We start from the raw sequence: 18,846 nt of genomic DNA on the forward strand, positions 1-18,846 counted from the left end.
TTTAGTAAATAAGTCATGAGTCAGGAACCTGAGTTGCTTTATATATCCTTATATTGCCTGTTCCCTTATTTTTTGCAGTGTTAACAACAATAGCCAGTATCTTACAATAAACCTTAATTTGCCTACAGCCCTGGGAAGTATTTTCAGACTGCATGACCTAGGGGCGTGTAAGATTGAGTTGCTCTGCAGGTTTACTTGAAACAGTGGCAGACTGATCTTGATGATCAAATTTCATATTCTGTCAGTTTAGCAATTTTTATTAAAAAGTGTCATCTTAAAAGATCATTTCTTACATCTCAGGAATTCCTTTTTAAGTGGAGAAATGCATTTTTATCAATCAGTTCTGTGGACAGCTTCAAGACTGATGCCTGCTTTGTCATTGATAGCACATCACTGTGCTGTTATTGTCTAACATGATTCTTATCCTATCTAACATGATCCTTACCCTGTAACATGAACTTTTTTCTTGCAGGAAAGTCATAAAGCAGTTTGTAAATAAAGAGGGGGGAAAGGGAGTTTTACCCATAGCTGTACAATGGTGAGTTTCTCCTGCTGTCCCCTGTGTAAATCACAGCTTGACATAAATCTACACAATTTCAAGAAGTCTTGCTTTTAGCCTTGAAATTCTCAACTATTTAAAATAAGCTGTACCTGTTTGGTTTAGCACAAGTAGCTTCAAGGTCTCCTTAAGAGAAACATTTAACCTCATATAAGTTTTTCATTGTGTCCACTGTGAAATGTTATTGATTAAACTCAGTAACTCATGATATTCTGCTGACATCTGCCATTTAAAAAAGAAAAAAAACCAGCAAAACAAAAAAAACAAGAAAGAGGAAAGACATCACTTCTCATTTTGACTGGAGAAAACCCTTTGTGAAAATGTCAGGCAGTGACCCAATCCTTATTCTTTTGTACTTGAAAATATTATTGGTTTTCTGAACTTGACTAAATACAGGGCTTTAATCCACTAACCTGGACCTCAGCGTGGCCTGTGGAAATGGTCTGGATGTGGGTGGAGAAGGCTGAGAGAATTGCATTGGAAACAAGGAATTGTATGCTGCCCCACCCTTTGTCTTCATGTGGAGCCCTGTCTGCCCCTTTAACCACACAGTGATCTCAAAATTCTTGGATATCTTTAGCAGGAGCAGTTATCCCCCCGCCTTTTTTTCTTTTTTTTTTTTTTTTTTAGTATTAAGGCAACTTCCTTATTGAAGAGGCAATTGCAGAGGCAATTTTAGACTATTTAAGACTAGAAAAAAAGACCAAGTCTTACAGTTCTTTTGCAACTGGAATAATGTTGGCTTGCTTCTAACTTTTTCGATTAAGTTCAGAAAATATTTGGACCCACAAAGAGTTGTTTTAGGCAAGAGTAGCATACAGCAAACTAAGCATACTTTCAAAAAGAAATGGGTTAAGGATCCATCGTGCTGCATGGATTCACATGGTAGAGTTTATACTGCATGATCTTTGCAGTAACATTCCAGTAAAGATAATTCCAGTCTCAGGGCTCTGACAGGAACTCAAGCCCTTTCTCTTTTAAGCAGTTGTAAATAATTAAGCACTTTTTGTTATGCCCTAGGTAGTTCAATAATCTTTGTTACTCAGCTGTTTAAGACTGCCGGCGTGTGTCCTTTATTGAGTCACAGAAGGTATCAGTCTTGGATTTTTGCCCTTTTAACTTCAATAATACTATTGTTCTGGGATTATTACATGACAGTATGAAGAGGAAGAAGTTTAAGCTATCTTTGGAAACATAAACCTTGCAAGCTTGTCTGACTCTGACTTGGATTTTCAAGCTCTTAACTCCCCTCACTACTTCTAGACTGAAAGCAAAAAAAACCTGAAGTTCTCAGAAAACTATTTTCTACTGCAACTTCCAAGGAACCAAATATATTTTATCAAGTGTAAAGTGAAAAGATGTACCCTACATTTGGTACCTGTTGTTTTTTCCATTAGCTTCAATGTTTGTCAAAAGTTGTCTCTCTTTTTCTTTTTTTTTAAATTTATTTTAATGCAGATACCCTATCTGCCAGGACAATGACTGTTTTCTGATTAAGCTGTGAACAAGATGTTAAAACCGACCACAAGTCTTGATATTGCAAGAGTTAGTAACAGAGGGTTTTCACCATTTTAAGAAATCTTCTGGAAAAATAAGTAGTATCATATTCTTATGTAATCAAGGCCAAAGTCTGAACTACCCCTGTTCAGATTCTAGGTCTTTTAGGACTTTATTTGACATAAACTTAGTCAGCAAGATTTCAGTCAGCACTTTGATAGATCATGCAGAAAGGCAGACCAAAATGACACATCAGTAGGTCTAAAAGTTTATACTTGTTTTGATGCATTGGTAAATAGATAGATAAATAGAAATAGGTTGTCACAGAGTCATGTGCTTCTGAATGAAAGAATACATTTACATTTCCCTTTTTGTGTGTCTACAATTTCAAAAGGCTTAAAAATACCTTCCTGTTTAAAAAGGTATTGTACTGGAGTTATTAACTCCATAGACCAAATGACAGCACATGAACATATCTGACTTTTGTCTGATGGTTCCATGTAGTATGATGTTACAATTTTTGTTGAAAATTGTGTGCAATTTAAAGTGCTTTGAAGAAGTTGGTGTGTAGTGCCTGAAAAATCAACCTCTGCAAATTCAGTGTGAGTTGCACCATACTGAGCACCAACACACTGCTATTCTGCTATTCCTTCATCAAGCCTGTGCTGTATTTTTCACTGTTTTCCCTCTTGTTATTTCCATGTAAGATCTTACCAAAATGGGATCTGCCATTTTGGCAGATTTACCTGTCCAGAATGAAAGGTCTGATACTTTCATCATACTTCACCTCCCTGCTGCATATGTTGTGCCACAGAAGCACGTGCCTCATAAAAGATCTGCTTAGTTTCTCTGGAATATTAAACTGGTTTCCATATTTTTTGAGATCATGTATTGAACTAACATAGATACTGGTAAAGCACACATGACTCTGCTTGCCAAAAGTATCCAGTGTGCACAGTTTAGGAATGTTAATCTGCTAATACTTGAAGCATTGGCTGAAGCAATTTTAACAGTATTAAGACAAGGTACTGGGATGCAGTTTTTACTTGTGGAAATGGATCCAACAGCTGTCAGTCTGGCATTTTCTGCATGTCCATCTATATCCTAGAAGTATTATGAATATGGACTCAAAAAGTATTTGCCTGGTAAATATCTGAGAATAGTTTACTTTTCAAGTGAATGCTGCTATAGCTTTTATCTTGATGAAGATTCAATTTTCAAATATTTCCTGGGAATAGAGAAGCTCTTTGGAATTCATAGTGGTAAAAGCCAAAACTGATGAACAGTATGTAAAGTAAGATGTTGCTAATTTGTCCATAGCTAGAGAATACTCTGAGGACTTGAGCAACTAGGAGTAGATATTCATAAGTCATCAGGTAGAATGCTTGTGCTGAATAATAAATTGTGTATTTACTTAAAACTGTAGTTGACAGAGTTCTTTCATTGTTACTGCCTTGTTTTGAGTAGTTTATTAATGTGTGCAAGCAGCTCTGAGACAGAGTAATCAGTTTTTTGTAACTGGCAACTGTAGGGTAGATTAAAGCCCTACCCTATGGAAAAGTGGCCAGACTACTTTCCCAGCTTAAGAGGTAAGAGGACCTCTGCCTGACCCATATGTAAGGTCATTCTTTTAAAGGATTTGAGGTAGGGCTTCCCACCATTGGAATGACGAAGGGAACCCAGATTCAACTGACTGTACAGGAAAGCTTGAGATAAAGACCAGTGTTAGAATTGTGGATAGAGTTCTATGCTTTTAGTAAAAAAAAAAAAAAAAAAAAAAAAGAAGAAAATAAATCAGACTTCTTTGGGGTTGAATGAGACATTGAAAACCAAAATTAATTACAAAAAAAGTAGTTTCCAGTTAATTAAAATATTCAGAAAAAATTGCGGGTTTGATTAGAAATGTGATTGATAGGTCAGTGCAGAACTTTTTCTTTCAGAAGATCAGAACTGGGAGACTGAAATAAGAACTTTTTCATTTTAAGCAACAACAGAAAAACAGTGACTTAAAGTGTTAGTTTTGACAGCTCTTTAGCTTAATTTTCTGAGGAGATTGTATTTGATATGATCATATGATCATGCTTTCTACTAAAAATTTCTACCCCTTTTTCCAGTGATATTAATCAAAAATCCAAATATATTTATTTTTTTAGAATCATAGAATCATTATGGTTGCAAAAGACCATCAAGATATATAAAGTTGAATCTTTGAACAATCACCACCAATCAACTAAATCATCTTCTCCTCTTCCTGAAAACCAGCAGTTGGGTTAAAAAACAAACAAGCCCCGGCCCCTGAATGTATTGCTGTACCAAGGGAAGGGAAGGGAAGGGAAGGGAAGGGAAGGGAAGGGAAGGGAAGGGAAGGGAAGGGAAGGGAAGGGAAGGGAAGGGAAGGGAAGGGAAGGGAAGGGAAGGGAAGGGAAGGGAAGGGAAGGGAAGGGAAGGGAAGGGAAGGGAAGGGAAGGGAAGGGAAGGGAAGGGAAGGGAAGGGAAGGGAAGGGAAGGGAAGGGAAGGGGAAGCTCCTTTGGTGACTTCATGGCATGTAAAGCAAATCCATGCCCTGCCTTTCTCTGCCTTGCCCCTTGCTATAGGTACTCACCATGGCAAAGTGCTAAGTGAGTTTTCTTCCTCCTAAGTTCATATCCCAGTGAAAATGCACCACTCTGGTGGAGCTTTCAGCTAGGTCAGAAGCCCTACACAGCTTTACATGCAGTCTGGTGGCTTTGAAGCAGAATGGGAACATGTGCCCAAAGGCAGGAGAGAGGTCAAGGTACAGCTCCCAGGGTAGAAATCACTTTAAGTTGCCACAAATGTGGAAGCACCTTAACCAGCCAGTCTGTTCCCCATGTGTGACTTCAGACTGCTGGTTCTCACCTGGTTGAGTTACCCCTGCATGAGTGTGGGGGCCAGGGAGCCAGCTCTGCTCTCATACTCATGCCTGGGATGGCACAGGGAGCCAGCTCTGCTCTCATACTCATGCCTGGGATGGCACAGGGAGCCAGCTCTACTCACTATTGATCCCGGGGATGGCACAGGGAACCAGCTCTACTCACTATTCATCCCTGGGATGGCACAGGGAGCCAGCTCTACTCATCCTCCTGTTCTCATGCCTGGCCAACTCAGCCTCACTGTGCTTTCTTCAAAGTAAAGTCCAATAGATGGGGGATGTGGATACATCTAAAGGAAACTGTTGTATCAAGTTGCATTTCTGTAAAAGTGAAAGAAGTTCATTTAAATGAAATGCATAGATAATACTTAAGTTGGAGGTATTTCAGTCCCTAGAGAAGAACAGAAATATTACAGTTTATTCCTACTCAGAATAACACTAATGACAAGTTTTACTTTCATGTCAGCTGACTATGTTAAAGATCTCTGGGAAGGTTAGGACTCTGAAATAAGCAAGGAAATGTACCAGTGGAAATGTTGTGGATACATGAGAGGAAAATGACAATAAATATGTAAAACAAAACCAAGAGTTCAGGAGTTTTTGACTGAGGGATGTGTGAATGTGAAAGCATCTGATTTATTCGCAAAATTATTGGATCCCAGAGCAGAGCAGGGAAGTCATCACTCCAAGGATGAACTATAGCTGGTACTTAAAAAAGTAGGCAAAGAAATATTCTATGTTTAGAGAAGAAGTGTACAAAATTAGGGAAAGTTCGTGGAATTTTTCATGTAAGAAAAATTACATAATCAGTGATGATTGATGGGATGTCTTTGTTAGTCCCAAATTTGCTACCTGTGTGCAAATCAGCTCTTATGGTAATAGCCACAGGGAGATACTATTATGAAGAATACTTCATTACCAATTGACATTTTAACTAGTTTGGACCTGATCCACTAATGGTTTCAAATTACTAACATACCTCACTTTCTAATGTTAATTAAAAAAAAAGAAGTCTAATCCTCTGCTCAGTTTCTGCTTTATTCACTTATGCCAGAGATCCAAAGGCTAGAAAGGGGAAGAGCCTGTAGCAGGCTAGTGTGTACTGTTTAGAAGAATGGGTTTCCATTCTGACTCATTGATCTCAAAGACCTTCTCTAGCAAAGCAGATTCTCTGATTCTGTCTTTAAGTTAACATTTCACCATTTTTTAGTGAAGTGAAAACATTTGGTAGATCTAGGTGATCTGCATGTCAGGGTCTACCCAAAGAACTTCTCTCAGAGGCCGATGGAGCATGTGGGATCCCAGCCTTGCCCCGGCTGGTGCAGAGGGGGAATCTGAATCCTGGTTCGTCTTCCTACTTAAGCTCCCTGAACTCTGGAGGGGCTGGCGGGAGGTGCCTTTCAGGTGCGCAGCACCGAACACCCGGAGAAGCTGATCCCTCCTTCTCCCGGCTGCCGCGGTGCGGTGCGGATGGGGTGCGGGGTGCGTTGGGGTGCGCTGTTCAGTGCGGGGTGCATTGGGGTGCGGGGTGCGGTGCGGTGCAGTAGGGGATGCATTGCGGTGCGGGGTGCAGTGCGGTGCAGTAGGGGGTGCGGTGCGGTGCGGTGCAGCAGGGGATGCATGGCGGTGCGGGATGCGGTGCGCAGTGCAGTAGGGGCTGCACTGGGGGGCGCGGCGCGATGCGGGATGCCCTGGCGCCCCGGGCCCCGCTCCACTAGGTGGCAGGATGCCGAAGGGCTCCGCGCTGCTGTCCTGGAGCCTGGGCGGATTTAGCCCTGCCTCTATGTATTGTCTGAGGACATGATAAAATGCGGACAGTTTCCTGGAGTCCTGCCTGCCCGCGTTTCTTACTGGTTTTGTCATTAATAAAGCAGAATCGGGAAGGATTCGAGGGAGGTCTGAGACACAAAGGAGCCCTGGTGCCGTGACAGGGTAAGAGGGCACTTGTTGGCTTGGCGATCTACGAGGAAGAAATGTCAAGGCAAAGAGAAATTCTTCAGGAAAGCGCAGTGGGGTGTAGCGAGAAACTTTGAAATAAAAAGTGTCTGCAAGTTTGCAAAGAGTAACAGCTGGTTAAATTGTAGCGCAAGCTGTAAGTCCGTGGAAAAGTACGTTCGCATCTTTACAGAGCCAGTTTAGAGGGCAGCGTCTGCGTGATTAAGAAAGCATGGTCCTTTCCATTAGCATTTTTTTTAAGTTACAGAAATGAAAGGACACTGGGGTGTGTAAACATCAAACAAAAAGCAGCAAATAAAATAAAATCCTGCACAGAATTAAATCACATATTCTTTTTTCTTGCTTCTTGTCATCTTTGTCTCTCTCAAGTATGCTTTCTGTTGTGAGCCATTAAAGCAGTGATTTTGTTTGTATGTCACACATATAAAGCTTCAGAAACAGCCTTAGTTTAGATCTGGGCGTTTGATTACTTACTTACTGAAGATATAACTTAATAAAGATATAACTTACTAAAGATATAACTTTAGTTCTCATTGTCTCGGTTGAGGTACGGGCCTGACAGAGAACTTGTAAAACTGAAGCAAGTGTACTTTAAAGTGTGCATGATCGCGCTTGCCCCACACCCTTCCCCGTGCAGACCGCCCTCTTGCCTTCAGCCCGTGTGCCGCCACTCTCGCCCTCGGGGCGCACAGGCGTGGGGCGGCGGTCGGGGGCTCCTGGCCACGGGTGCCCACCGAGCCCAAACCCGCCTCGGCCCCCGGGTCTCGGTGGGCTGCAAAAGGCGCCCGGTGTATAGGGGCTGGCTCCGCGGTGAGGAGCTGCGCGCTCGGCGGGACGAGGGGGTGTCCACGCCCCGCCGGGGCTGTCCTCGCTGCGCTGTCCCCGCTGCCCTGGACAGAGGGCAGAAGGCCCATCGGGAGGGGTGCTCTCCCCACCTCGGCACTTGGTCAGAAGAGGGGATTCGTGCTGGGGAGAGGCTGGGGACCGGGGTGGGGCGGCTCGGGAAGCTGGGTCGGCAGGTGGAGGTAACGGGCTGGGCAGGAGCCCTCGGGGAGCCGGGGAGAAGAGGCTGCGGGGGGAGAGCGGGGCGCGCCCGGTGCGCGGTGCCGGGCGCGGCGGGGAGGAGGGGGAGGAGCGGCGGCGGCGGCAGAGCACGGGCTGAGGCCCCAGCCCGCCCGCCTTTGAACCGGGGCAAAGCAGAGGCGGGGAGAGGGGCCGGGGCAGGAGGCGCACGGTGACATCAGAGCGGCCGGGCGGATAAGGTGGGAGAGCCGCAGGAGCGGAGTGGGCGAGAGAGGCGTCAGCGATTAGTGGCTGCCTCCGGTTCCCCGCTCACCGCATCTCACCGCGCCTCCCCTCACCATGCAGAGGTCTCCCCTGGAGAAGGCGAACATCTTCTCCAAACTTTTCTTCAGGTGGGAGCCCCGGTGCGGCTGGACGCGGGCGGGCGGGGGCAGCGGGCCGGGCTGGGCAGCGGCGTGCGGGGAGCTCAGGGGGCTCCGCGACCCCAGCCCAGCCCAGAGGGGAATCGGGCACCGGGAGCCCGTGAGCTCTGGAATGGCCTGCGGGGAGAGCAGTGGGAGTCTCGCTGGTTGATGAGATCACTCTTTTTTGTTGTTGCTGGGGTTTTAGCACCGGGAATGGGCTCCGTCAGGTGTCATAAACCTGTGCTGGACCCGAACAGATGAATTTATGACATAATTTGAGCAACCTTTGGTAGTTGCTCAACTAGTTAATCTGTTATTTCATGTAAACTTTGAGAACACCGTGGGGTGGTAGGGAGCAGAGGGGAAATGCTCTCAGAACAAGGATTCCTTCTGTTTGGCTCTTTGATTGTTTAGCATTTGCTCAATGTGCAAGTGCAATATATGATCTTACTGGAAACAATTCCTTGCAAGCCTTGAAAATGTTCTCTTACAAGCTAACTCCCTAGTGCCTTTTCTTTCTAAAAACTTCAAATAAAAGGAGAAGGAGCCAATACCGGTGCCTGGGCACAATGTACTTTGTAAGACAATATGGAAGCTGAATACGTCTTATGTGACATCGCTAGAAATGACACTGTGAACTGGAAAGAACAAATAATCTTTTTGGCATTGGCCCACACAGCACTGGTTTTGCCAGAGTACTGGTTCCCCCTTTTGTTACTGGAGGGTCTCTTGCATGGCAAGGAAGGGCGGGAGGAAATCATGTGTAAGATGTGAACCTGATGACTAAAGAGAGAGCACATGGTGTAAAATTGTAACATTGTCATGAGGTCTCTGCCTGAAAAACTGAGAGCTTTTAGCTCACTTTTAAATGCTTTTGGGATAGCTTTCAGCAGGTTGGTCTGTATGTTTTTAAAAGTTTCTTAATGGGACTCTGTATGAGTCACTGTTTGCCTGTCTCCCCCCTTTGGCTCATTTTAGCCAGATATGATAGAGGGGAATAATCCCAAATATAATCTGTTCCTAAAGTTTTACATACATCCAGGTAAATGTAGTGATCCTACACATTTTCTCCAAAGGTGCTGCAGTGGGAAAGAAGCCTTGCTTGCTGCCAAATACTGTTAGAACCAGAGATATGCATGACAGGGACGTAAGCAATTATAAATTCTCCATAAATGATGCTTCAGTCAGTGCTGCTGTGAAGTGTAAGACAGAAATCTGTAGAAAATAAGTATGTATCTCAATTTAGTAGCTTGAGGGGGCCACTTGCTGTATTTATTTTTTTTATTTATAAACTTCTATAAATTTATCACCCTAGAACTTAGGTTGTTGAAGGTGTGAAGGAAAAAACTCAATAAGATAAAGCAAAGACATGTCTAATTCCTACCATAGTGAAAGTTTCCATGTTTGAAACCAGTTGCAGTTCATGCTCATTAAGTACATAATTAACCATGGTGATGCCTGAGCTCATCTTTTAAATCACAGTCTTTAAGTCAATTGAATGTTGGTTTAATCATGTTTAGGATGCATGATGCATTATACTGTACCAGCTTTTGGACAGGTGACTGTAACCAAAGTGATAATAATAAAATATGTGAAGTTAAGGAGTTAATGATGAATATAAACTAGAGCAAAGAAATGGAAAAAAGATGTATGGAGAGAGAGTGCTTTTTTCAATGATAATGAGATAGATGCTGTCAAGTACAACACAGTACATGTTTCAGTGAAGTAACTTTTATCAGAGTCTACAATGCATTTATGTGTGAAGTACCCATCTGAATATAATGTGATAAGTTGAAGATCATGTTAGCACATGTGATGTTAAAATATTAGCTATGATTATTCAGGGAATCTTGCTGATAAATGTATTACTATTTAATATTGTACAAGCTGTTATCAGCTCTAGGTGTGTAAACATATTGGCAAGGTTTTATTGCTTCATAATCTATCCTGTTTGGGTAGGAGGGACAGGTTTAATATGTGTTAAAGTCAGAACAAATTCAGCTCATAGCTGGATAGTTTATACATATTTTAGTATTGATTGGACCTTTTTTCTTAATTCTTTATGCAAAAAAGTGAGAAGAAAATGTCTTGCTATACAAAGAGTAGTATCTTATAGAAAGTGTTATCTTTTTGTTGTATTAGTGATAGTGATACTAATGGGACAAAAAAAAATTGCAAGAAGGGGTCATGATAGTAAGTATTTAAAATTATAAATTGACTTTCACCCTAAATTTTAAATAGTTTTGGTTTAAAAACTGAGCTCTAGTGATTAAGAAACAAATGTGAAAACAAGTGGTTTGAGATCTTCCATTAGGGGGACACTTAGAAAACAGAGAACACTAGATACTGAGAGTTTGGGGTTTCAGGGATTCTTTTGTGTTTTGATGTATTTTCCTTATGATGTTTTCAGAGCTGATCTCTTTTGTTCCTTAGCTCATGCAAAACATTCTTTTTGTTCATTGGCAACTTTTGACCTTGCTTAAAGAAAACAGAGTTTTATGCAGAAGTAGCCAGATCATCATATGCTTAGCTTCAAATTCACTGTGAAGCTTCACTTTTGTCTTTATAGCCATTACTTATTTTCTTCTGGAGTTTTGGGGTTATTCAGGGTCAAGGCCATACCTTTTGTCACAAACAATATCAGACTACTTTACAATCACCTAGTTTTTATTGAAAATTAACTGAGATCAGGAAGTCTTGTTAATTAATCAAATTTTATCTGAGAACTGGCGCACAGAGTTATTGCTGGAGTTTCAGAAATGGCTGCAACTGTGAGACAATTCTGATTTTATTACTGTTCTTTTACAAGCAACTGTAGATGTAAAAATACAAGTTCTCAAAAAGTGCTTGTATCCACTTGTACTTGTATTGTGCTTGTATCCAACTCTTGAAACACATACTTTTGCTTTGGTACCTATCAAACATGACAACATTTGGCAAGACCTAGTACTTTAGTACCTGATTCATTATTAAATCCAAATGAGAAATACAAACTAACCCAGCTTTTGTGTCAAGTCTTCTCATGGATTCAGTCAATAAGATCTGCTCTGGTTGCTTTTTGCATCTGCACATTTACACAGCCGTCCAGGGATTCCTAGAACAATTTAGCCAGTATGGGATAAATGTTGGATTCATTCTTCTGCCCTGTGTGTGTTGTGAGGGCTAGGAAAAGGAATTCAATTCCCTACCTCACCTCTTCTAGGAAGTGTTAGCATCGTTTGGCAGTGAAGATGTTTTAGTTATCTATCTCTGGCTCAGCTACTTTTTAGAGCATAAATCAAGAATTGCTGTGTACTCTTCTGAATAAAAAACTTTGCAGGTCCTAATTCCTGCTGTGAGCTTCTTATGAAGTCTGCTAATAATCTTTAGGGTGGATAAGAAAATTCAGGACTCAAGTTTTGGAAGTACTTAGCCTGTACGCTAGTTATTCTGTCACTCTTTGTAGCTTAATTCAGACATAATTTCAAGTTTAAGTGTGCTTTGTACAAGATAGTTTCTGGCATTTTCATCAGGATTAAATTGATTCCCTTCAGAAAAAGGAGCTAAAGCAGCCCTTTTCTGGGCAGTCCCTGCTCTATCCTTGAACAGCATATCTTAGAATACAGTGACAAGTTACTAAGGACTTTCATTTTGAATTGAAAAATCTTGTGTTTTCCTTGCAAAGTTTGGCATTTAGTGTGTAAATTTTATGCCAAAATTTGTCCTGACACTGTTTTGAATTCCTAAATGTTCCAGATTTTGTATAGGAAGCTTAAATGCTGAACTCATGTCTATAAATTTCACTCTGGAGGGCAGGTGTTTGCAAATTGTCATAACCAATATATATTTGGACCCTCCCTTATCAATACCTAGCCATAGCACTTTGGCCATCTTTCCTCTTTGAATAAGGAGCCACTGTGTGCAGTAGCAGGTGAAGGGCACAGTGTCATGCCTCAGTTTCTGGGGCAGCCAGCTGAGACGCTGATACAGAGCAATGTTTCTGCAGTGTGTCCTTGGGGCCCGGTGTGTCACCAGCCCTGGTGAGCTGCCTTGCACTGACCCCAGGCATTGCAAATCCTGGCTGTTTGTGGTAACCAAGCACAGATGCAGCTGCAGCCCAGGTTATGGCCCTGTGAGGCTGCCTGATCGTTTGTCTGCTGCCACAAGTGGTCCTTGGAGACCTGCTGGTCTGCCACTCCTTCAGAGCTGTCTAAACCAGCAGTGTCAGCTTCTGGAAGTCACGTGGTTCAGAGATGTGCATGCAAGTTTTGGACTCCCGAAAATCTGACTTCTATCGCTGCTTCCAAGGTAAAATATGAAACTTGAAGTGAACTGGAGAAAGGATGCAGAGTATCCTACACTTCATGTAATTTCAGTCAGAGGAATACCTTTAACAATAAGGCCAAATTGTGTCCTTGGCTCAGCCTGGTACTGTATCCTTGGTCTAATGACCAAAACTGCAAACCTTGTGTAGCACAGGGATCTTCTCTGCCTGCTTTATAACTCTACAGCACAGATGCCTAGATCAAGTTGCATCTGACTTCTGAAATGTGTTTAAAGTCTGTTTTCTTCCTGCAGGAAGAAGACTTACTATCTTGATACTCCAAATAAATTATCAAGCATTTGAAATATTTGCAGACCTGTCTGTACCTTGTTATTTTCTACATTTTGATTTTATTTTGGTGAGATAGAAATAATCCATCCAAACCCTTGTTTTTTGTTTTAATACTGTAGGCAATGACATGGTTAGTAGATTTATTATCTGTATTATAGAGGCTTCTAAATGCACTGAAAGAAATTTGAAGTCCTCTGTACTAAGCAAAATATTTGATAAGGAAGTATGTTTTGAAGATCTTGAAGTCTAAGCAGATAGCACAAAGGATATGTTAAAAAGAAGTTTCCTTACTAATACTTTAGAGAAAAAATGGGATACACAAGGACTGTGGTTTGTCCTAGAAGCATGTAGTGGAGTGAGTGCAATCTGCCTGAAATCTCTTGTCCAGAACTTTGATTGCACAAGGGTATTTCTGGTGTGACCAAGTTATTTCAGAATATTTCTGCAGTGAACAATTATCAACTCTTTCATCCTGAAGAATCTGACACTCTCAATATCTTCATTTTTGGATATTCTAAATTTCAAAGTGGTGAGAATAGTGTGACTTATTGCAAGAGGTTTCTACCTGTTGCTGTTGTCTTGGTTTGTGTTTTTTCTCTTCACCCACCCCCCAGCTATGCAGCATATGTGTGGAGGCAGGATGATGCCAACTTGACATCCAGGTAATAACATGTCCTCTGAAAACATTATGTCCTCTGAAATAAGTAAATTGAAGGTGAAAATTAACTAGTATACAAGGAGACATTGAAACACTGCCAGATTTTGCCATGTGAATTTGTAGATGCAGTTCAAGTGCCTTCCATGAGAGTGGGGATGTGCCTGGGTGAGACAAGCAGGAACTCAGAGGCTGTTTATGCATCAGCCCCTCTCTTAGAAGGATCTGCATGAGCTCTTTCAGCCAGCAAGTAGCTAATCCAAGGCTGTACTGTCATGAAACTCCCCAAATTAGAAGAGAATAAGTAGGCATTTGAGACATGTTTTGAAACAGCATTGTTTTTCAGAAGCCTAAACCAGAAGCTTTTCAGTTTAAACCAGAAAGAGAAAATCCAAAGTGACAGCTGGTAAAGGTACTTGGTTTTAGGTACATTCCCATATTTTAATGTTGATATTTGTCCTCTATTTTTGCCCCCAACTTTTAAAATAAAGGATATGAACCTTTGTTATATTGGAGTCATTCTAATATCTCACTTTAACTTTCGCCTTAACCAATTTTAAAGTTAGCCTGTTAGTTCTGGAATGCTTTTATTTCTCTATAGGTAATAAATACAAAAAAACACAACCACAAAGGTCCCCCAGGGTTGCTTTGCTCAAAGCCCAAGACTGTTTTGGAAATCAAAGGGTATGAGGCATTTTCTCATTAATTTGCCAGGATCATGCTAAGGAGTAGCATCATCAAATACCAGGATACAGAGAAAATGGCAAAGAGCAAGTAGTAAGAGAAGCAGCACCTCATTCAGGGTTGATTCCATATTACTGCAATGATAATTTACATTTTGACCCTTGGTATTAAAATTAAATAAAATGTGACTCTGATCACTTGTTTGTTTATACCTGACCACATATTGGTCATTGGGGTGGGAACAAATTATAGTTTTGGAAAGGGCCATGGTACCTGATGCGCAACTCTGTTATTTTTTTAGGAAAAATATCTTTAAAATCCGTGGCTAACACAGTGAAGTGCTAAATTGGGTGAAATGTGTTGCTGTCACTTGACACATCTGGAAGATGTTAAAATTCAATTAAATCGTGAATAGCACTGCTCTTCAACAGTTTTGGTGCAAACTTTCTGCTATGTTCTTTGTTCTTACAAAGGACTAGGAGAAAAGAAATATTTCTTCTATTCTTGCTGAGGGATATATTATTGAGAAAAAGAGTGAAGATGGATGAATATCCTCACCCAGTCAGTCTAACTGTAGGTGTATGCTGAAAGAGCCTTGCAAACCTTGTTCACAGCACATCATCACCACTGCTTTTTTGTTTGCTTTCCTTAAGAAATATTTGAAGCATATCTTACACTTGACTTTGGTACCTCAACAATTGACAGATTGCAATACAATTAATGTATTCTGTCCTTCCATCTTGAACAACCTATCTCCTAATGTGCTTTGTTTTCTCTCAAATATCTCCCAGTACTTCTGTAAACTGAAATATTTTGACTACCTTACTAATTGTAAATATTTAAGTATTAAATATTAAAAAGTATTTAATTTCTGTTTAAAAAAGCATTTAGCTATTAGATAATAATTTGATTAAGTGTCACTTCACAAAAACTGGGCATAAAAGACAAGACTTCCCCAAGAATTGCTGTGGTATAATCCTAATTAAGATTGCTATTGAAATCCTGGGGTTTTAGCAGAGCATTGATTATTCTTAAAATGGTGCTGCTCACAGCTAGTGGCAGAGTCAATAATACTGCAGCTAAATACTTTCCATGACAAATAACCCTTCATGGGGAAGAATTGTTTATTAGTGAAGAAACTAAAATCTTAATTTTTGTGATCTGGGGGAAAACAACTGCAACAAAAATCCAGAAATCAGTAGGGTCTGCGTTTACCTTTCTTGTTGAGACCCTGCAATAATTATATTTAAATATTAAACTATATTGTATTTTTTGCTGTTTTTTACAAAGGCGGACATGCTAAAGCTAAACTAATTGTCAGAATACATAACATGCTATTTCAGTAGGTATACTATTCAAACAAAAAATCTGCAACCCTACTCTGTTGAGGGTAATCAAGGGGCAGGAATAAGGCTGTTGTGCTCCATGGGCATGCTGGCTTGTCCCATCTGTTAGCAAGGATCACAAAAAGCTGGGGTCACCTTTTACAGCTGCACTACAGGATGCTCAGAGAGGACAGCTGGAGGTGCAGACACTACTGGAGAAGCAGTACTGGGTGTAGTAGAGCCACTTCCAGTATAAAATAAGCAACAACTTACAATTTGCTGCTGCTGGAGTGATGGATGTCTTTTGTGGGAGGATGGGAGTGCAGAGCCTCTGACATAATCTGGTCAGAGGGACCCTCTGGGAATGTCTGAGATCTACAGGGTACCTCAGCCTTTTCTTGCAGTTGGTAAGAATTCACTGCTCTACAAATATCTCATAAGTGTATCATAAAACTTAGGCTCTAAAGTATCATAATTACAGCTTGATGATGTTCCTTCTTCTCTGGCCTCTCCTCACCTCACCCTTAATTGTTAGGAAGAAGGATAAGTTAAAACCAGAGGCATTCTTCTTGCTCCCTCCATGGAATTTAAGGTGCAGTTCCCTAGAAGTTGCAGTCACTATGCTGAACTATATTTTGCACAGGAATTAATGCTTTGCAGAGGGGAGTGAAGCCCTAGTGACCTCTGCGCTGCTCAGTAGATGTTGCTGTGTTGTGCGCAGAGCACCTGTTGAAGTGGCACCAGTCTGATCAGTGACCCTTGCAGGAAAGCTGCTCTCTTTTGCTGCTCTTGGGTAGCCCAGCACCAAGACCACTGTTCCGTTAGTGTCTCAGCAAACTGTGCTTCTTGGTGTGAAGAGCCCGATGGAGCTAGGGTATTCCTGTGCTCAGGAAGAAGATCTGGGCAGTTGGCTTAGCAACACAGATGCTCCTGTCTTCAGTGACATGTAAAGCAGCCTTAAGAGAGAGTCAAATCCTATTGACAAATTGTCTGTGTTAATACTCTCTGGAAAGCCAGACATCTGTCCTATTGATACAATTTGAGTGGGATGGGTCTGAACATGCAGTAGAAAGCAATAGGTGTAATAAGAAATCTGTTGCATATTGCTTAAGTAAATGACAAAGAAATGGCTGTCAGAAATCTACCAAACAGTATGTTATATACATGATATGTAAATATCAATTTGATCATGTGTGTTTTACTACAGGCAGTAGATAACAGAAGTGAAACTTACCTTCTTTTCTTCTTTCCTACTTTACATCCTTGAAACTTGTTCCCTGCTGGGTTTCATACGTGTGTACCCATAATAACATTCCTAGTTAGTGGCAAAACTCTCCCAGCACTACAGGTTTCTCTGTGAAAGGGTTCATTAAATGCCAGCAAGTAATCCGATGGCATTTGCTAACATAATGCTGTAAAGCCAATCTGTTTCCCTTCCTTCTTGCTCTCTTCCTTTCAGAATAAATTTCTCAACAACCTCAGGAAAAACCTCAGCATTAACGCTGACAAATAGTTTCCAATAAGCCAAAAAAATAGAAGAGCCATATTCATTGACAAACTCTGAGCTATGTCACCTACTGTTATGGAAACATGGATAACTAGAGATTATATTGCCAGTTAAATAAATTCATAGTCATTTTGCATTTCAAATCTTTGCAAAGAATCTAGAACATAATGGCTATAGGAATCTGGCAAAAAATTGATTTTCATGAGATATTTGTCTATTTTAGGTCTTGTATACTCCTTTCAATAAAACACAAACTGTCTCCCACAGTTCTTGACTGCACAACTCAGAGAGCTGTTGAAAATTCACCTTGAAACAAACATCACACTCAGGCCAACTCCTCCCATGATTACCACTCCAACCTGAAGCCGCTTGGCACTGCGCACAATTTGGCTAGATCCAGTTAGGGTGGGACTTCCAAGCAAGGCCAGGGCAGCTGGGAGATGAACCTCTCTGTGCAAGCCCTGGCAGCAGCTTGCAGAGGGAACCTGGCTGCAGACCAGGAGGTCCCCAGGGCAGGAGTCAGCACTGCTCCTTTAGCTGGCTGGAGGAATTTATCTAGCACAGTTGCAGCCGCTGTGATGCACAGTGAGATGAAGATGAGGACTGCATAAGGCTGTATCAAACTCTGAGTTTGGAGGGGAGGGTACTTTAGGGGCCATATAATTTTGATGGCAGTGATAAATGCACCTGGTTAACACAGTGTTAAGCACAGAGTAAAACAAGAGACATTTCTAGAGATACAGCAGATCTGCTAAGCATGCTGCCTTCTCCAAATGATAATACAGCCACTCAGCTCTCTTTCGAACTGCAGTCACAGTTTGTTAGTTCAGGCTGTGGCAAAATGCCAGGGTAGGTGCTAATCAAAACTATAAATAAAATCAAATATGTGGAGGGAAACAGTGCAATAAAAAATGTTTTCTCAAAACATACAAAGTGAAACTGTAAAGCACTTATCTTTTGTCAGGTTGGGAATTGTTTATTGCAGTCTCAAAGCATTATTAAGGGGCTTAGGAAGGTTATTACTTAGCTACAGTGTTGTGAATTAAAGAAGTTGCCTAGGAAGTACTGTTACTTCCTTGCATTAGCTGCAGTAGTGGGTTTGTGCCCCATAACTTGTATTCATTCTGTCATTACTGAAATATCTACGTACATGGGACATCAGAGAAGCTGAGTACAGAAGTTAATGAGAGTTTCTGTTCCTGAATGACAAGGATTAGCCAGCTCTCCACAAGATGTGCACAAAGCTAATAGCAACTGGTCCTTTCTGTCTTCAGGAGCTGGTAAAATAAAAATCAATACCTTATATACCACTAGCAGTAATCATGAAAGACTTTCATGTAAGTGTTTCACGAAACTCAACGGTTTTCTTCTCATCCATTTTATCTCTGAAAAATATTGGCTCCGGTTTCCAGCAGCTGTGAAGTTTATGGATGTTTTATCATCTCCAAATGGAAAAAGAAGAGTCCAATGCCTCTCCAAAGTGGACTCTCCTAACTCCCTTCCTATAATGTACCATCAATCACTTGTTATTTATCAGCCACAGTGGTGTGAAAGACTGAGCTAGAAGTCATATGATTAATCTGAAACCATATTATAATTGAAAAATGAAACTCCTTCAATTTCTTGGAGCATGTTCTCTTTGTAGTGGGTGTGATATAACCGTGCACATGGGAAATACCTTGGTACTTTACTGAATTATGGGGATTATAGACTGGTTTCTCATGCAATTCATAACTTCACTAAAGTAAATA

At 41.2% G+C, this 18,846-nt stretch overlaps 1 protein-coding gene across 3 annotated transcripts in view; it reads left to right on the forward strand.

Moving 5' to 3' along the window:
- Window positions 1-7,566: 7,566 nt before the first annotated feature.
- CFTR (CF transmembrane conductance regulator) overlaps window positions 7,567-18,846 on the forward strand; it is a 94,448-nt gene continuing 83,168 nt past the window's right edge. For 2 of the 3 annotated variants that reach the window (XM_074539945.1, XM_074539946.1), the window contains exon 1: window positions 8,037-8,318. In XM_074539945.1, the coding sequence (XP_074396046.1) occupies window positions 8,266-8,318 (53 nt within the window). In that variant the 5' untranslated portion in view covers window positions 8,037-8,265. Of the gene's footprint in view, window positions 7,850-8,036; window positions 8,319-18,846 lie in introns of those variants that run through there. The other variant, XM_074539947.1, reaches the window with a different exon arrangement.

This window comes from Zonotrichia albicollis, chromosome 4 (assembly GCF_047830755.1).
Source record: "Zonotrichia albicollis isolate bZonAlb1 chromosome 4, bZonAlb1.hap1, whole genome shotgun sequence".
NCBI lineage: Eukaryota > Metazoa > Chordata > Aves > Passeriformes > Passerellidae > Zonotrichia > Zonotrichia albicollis.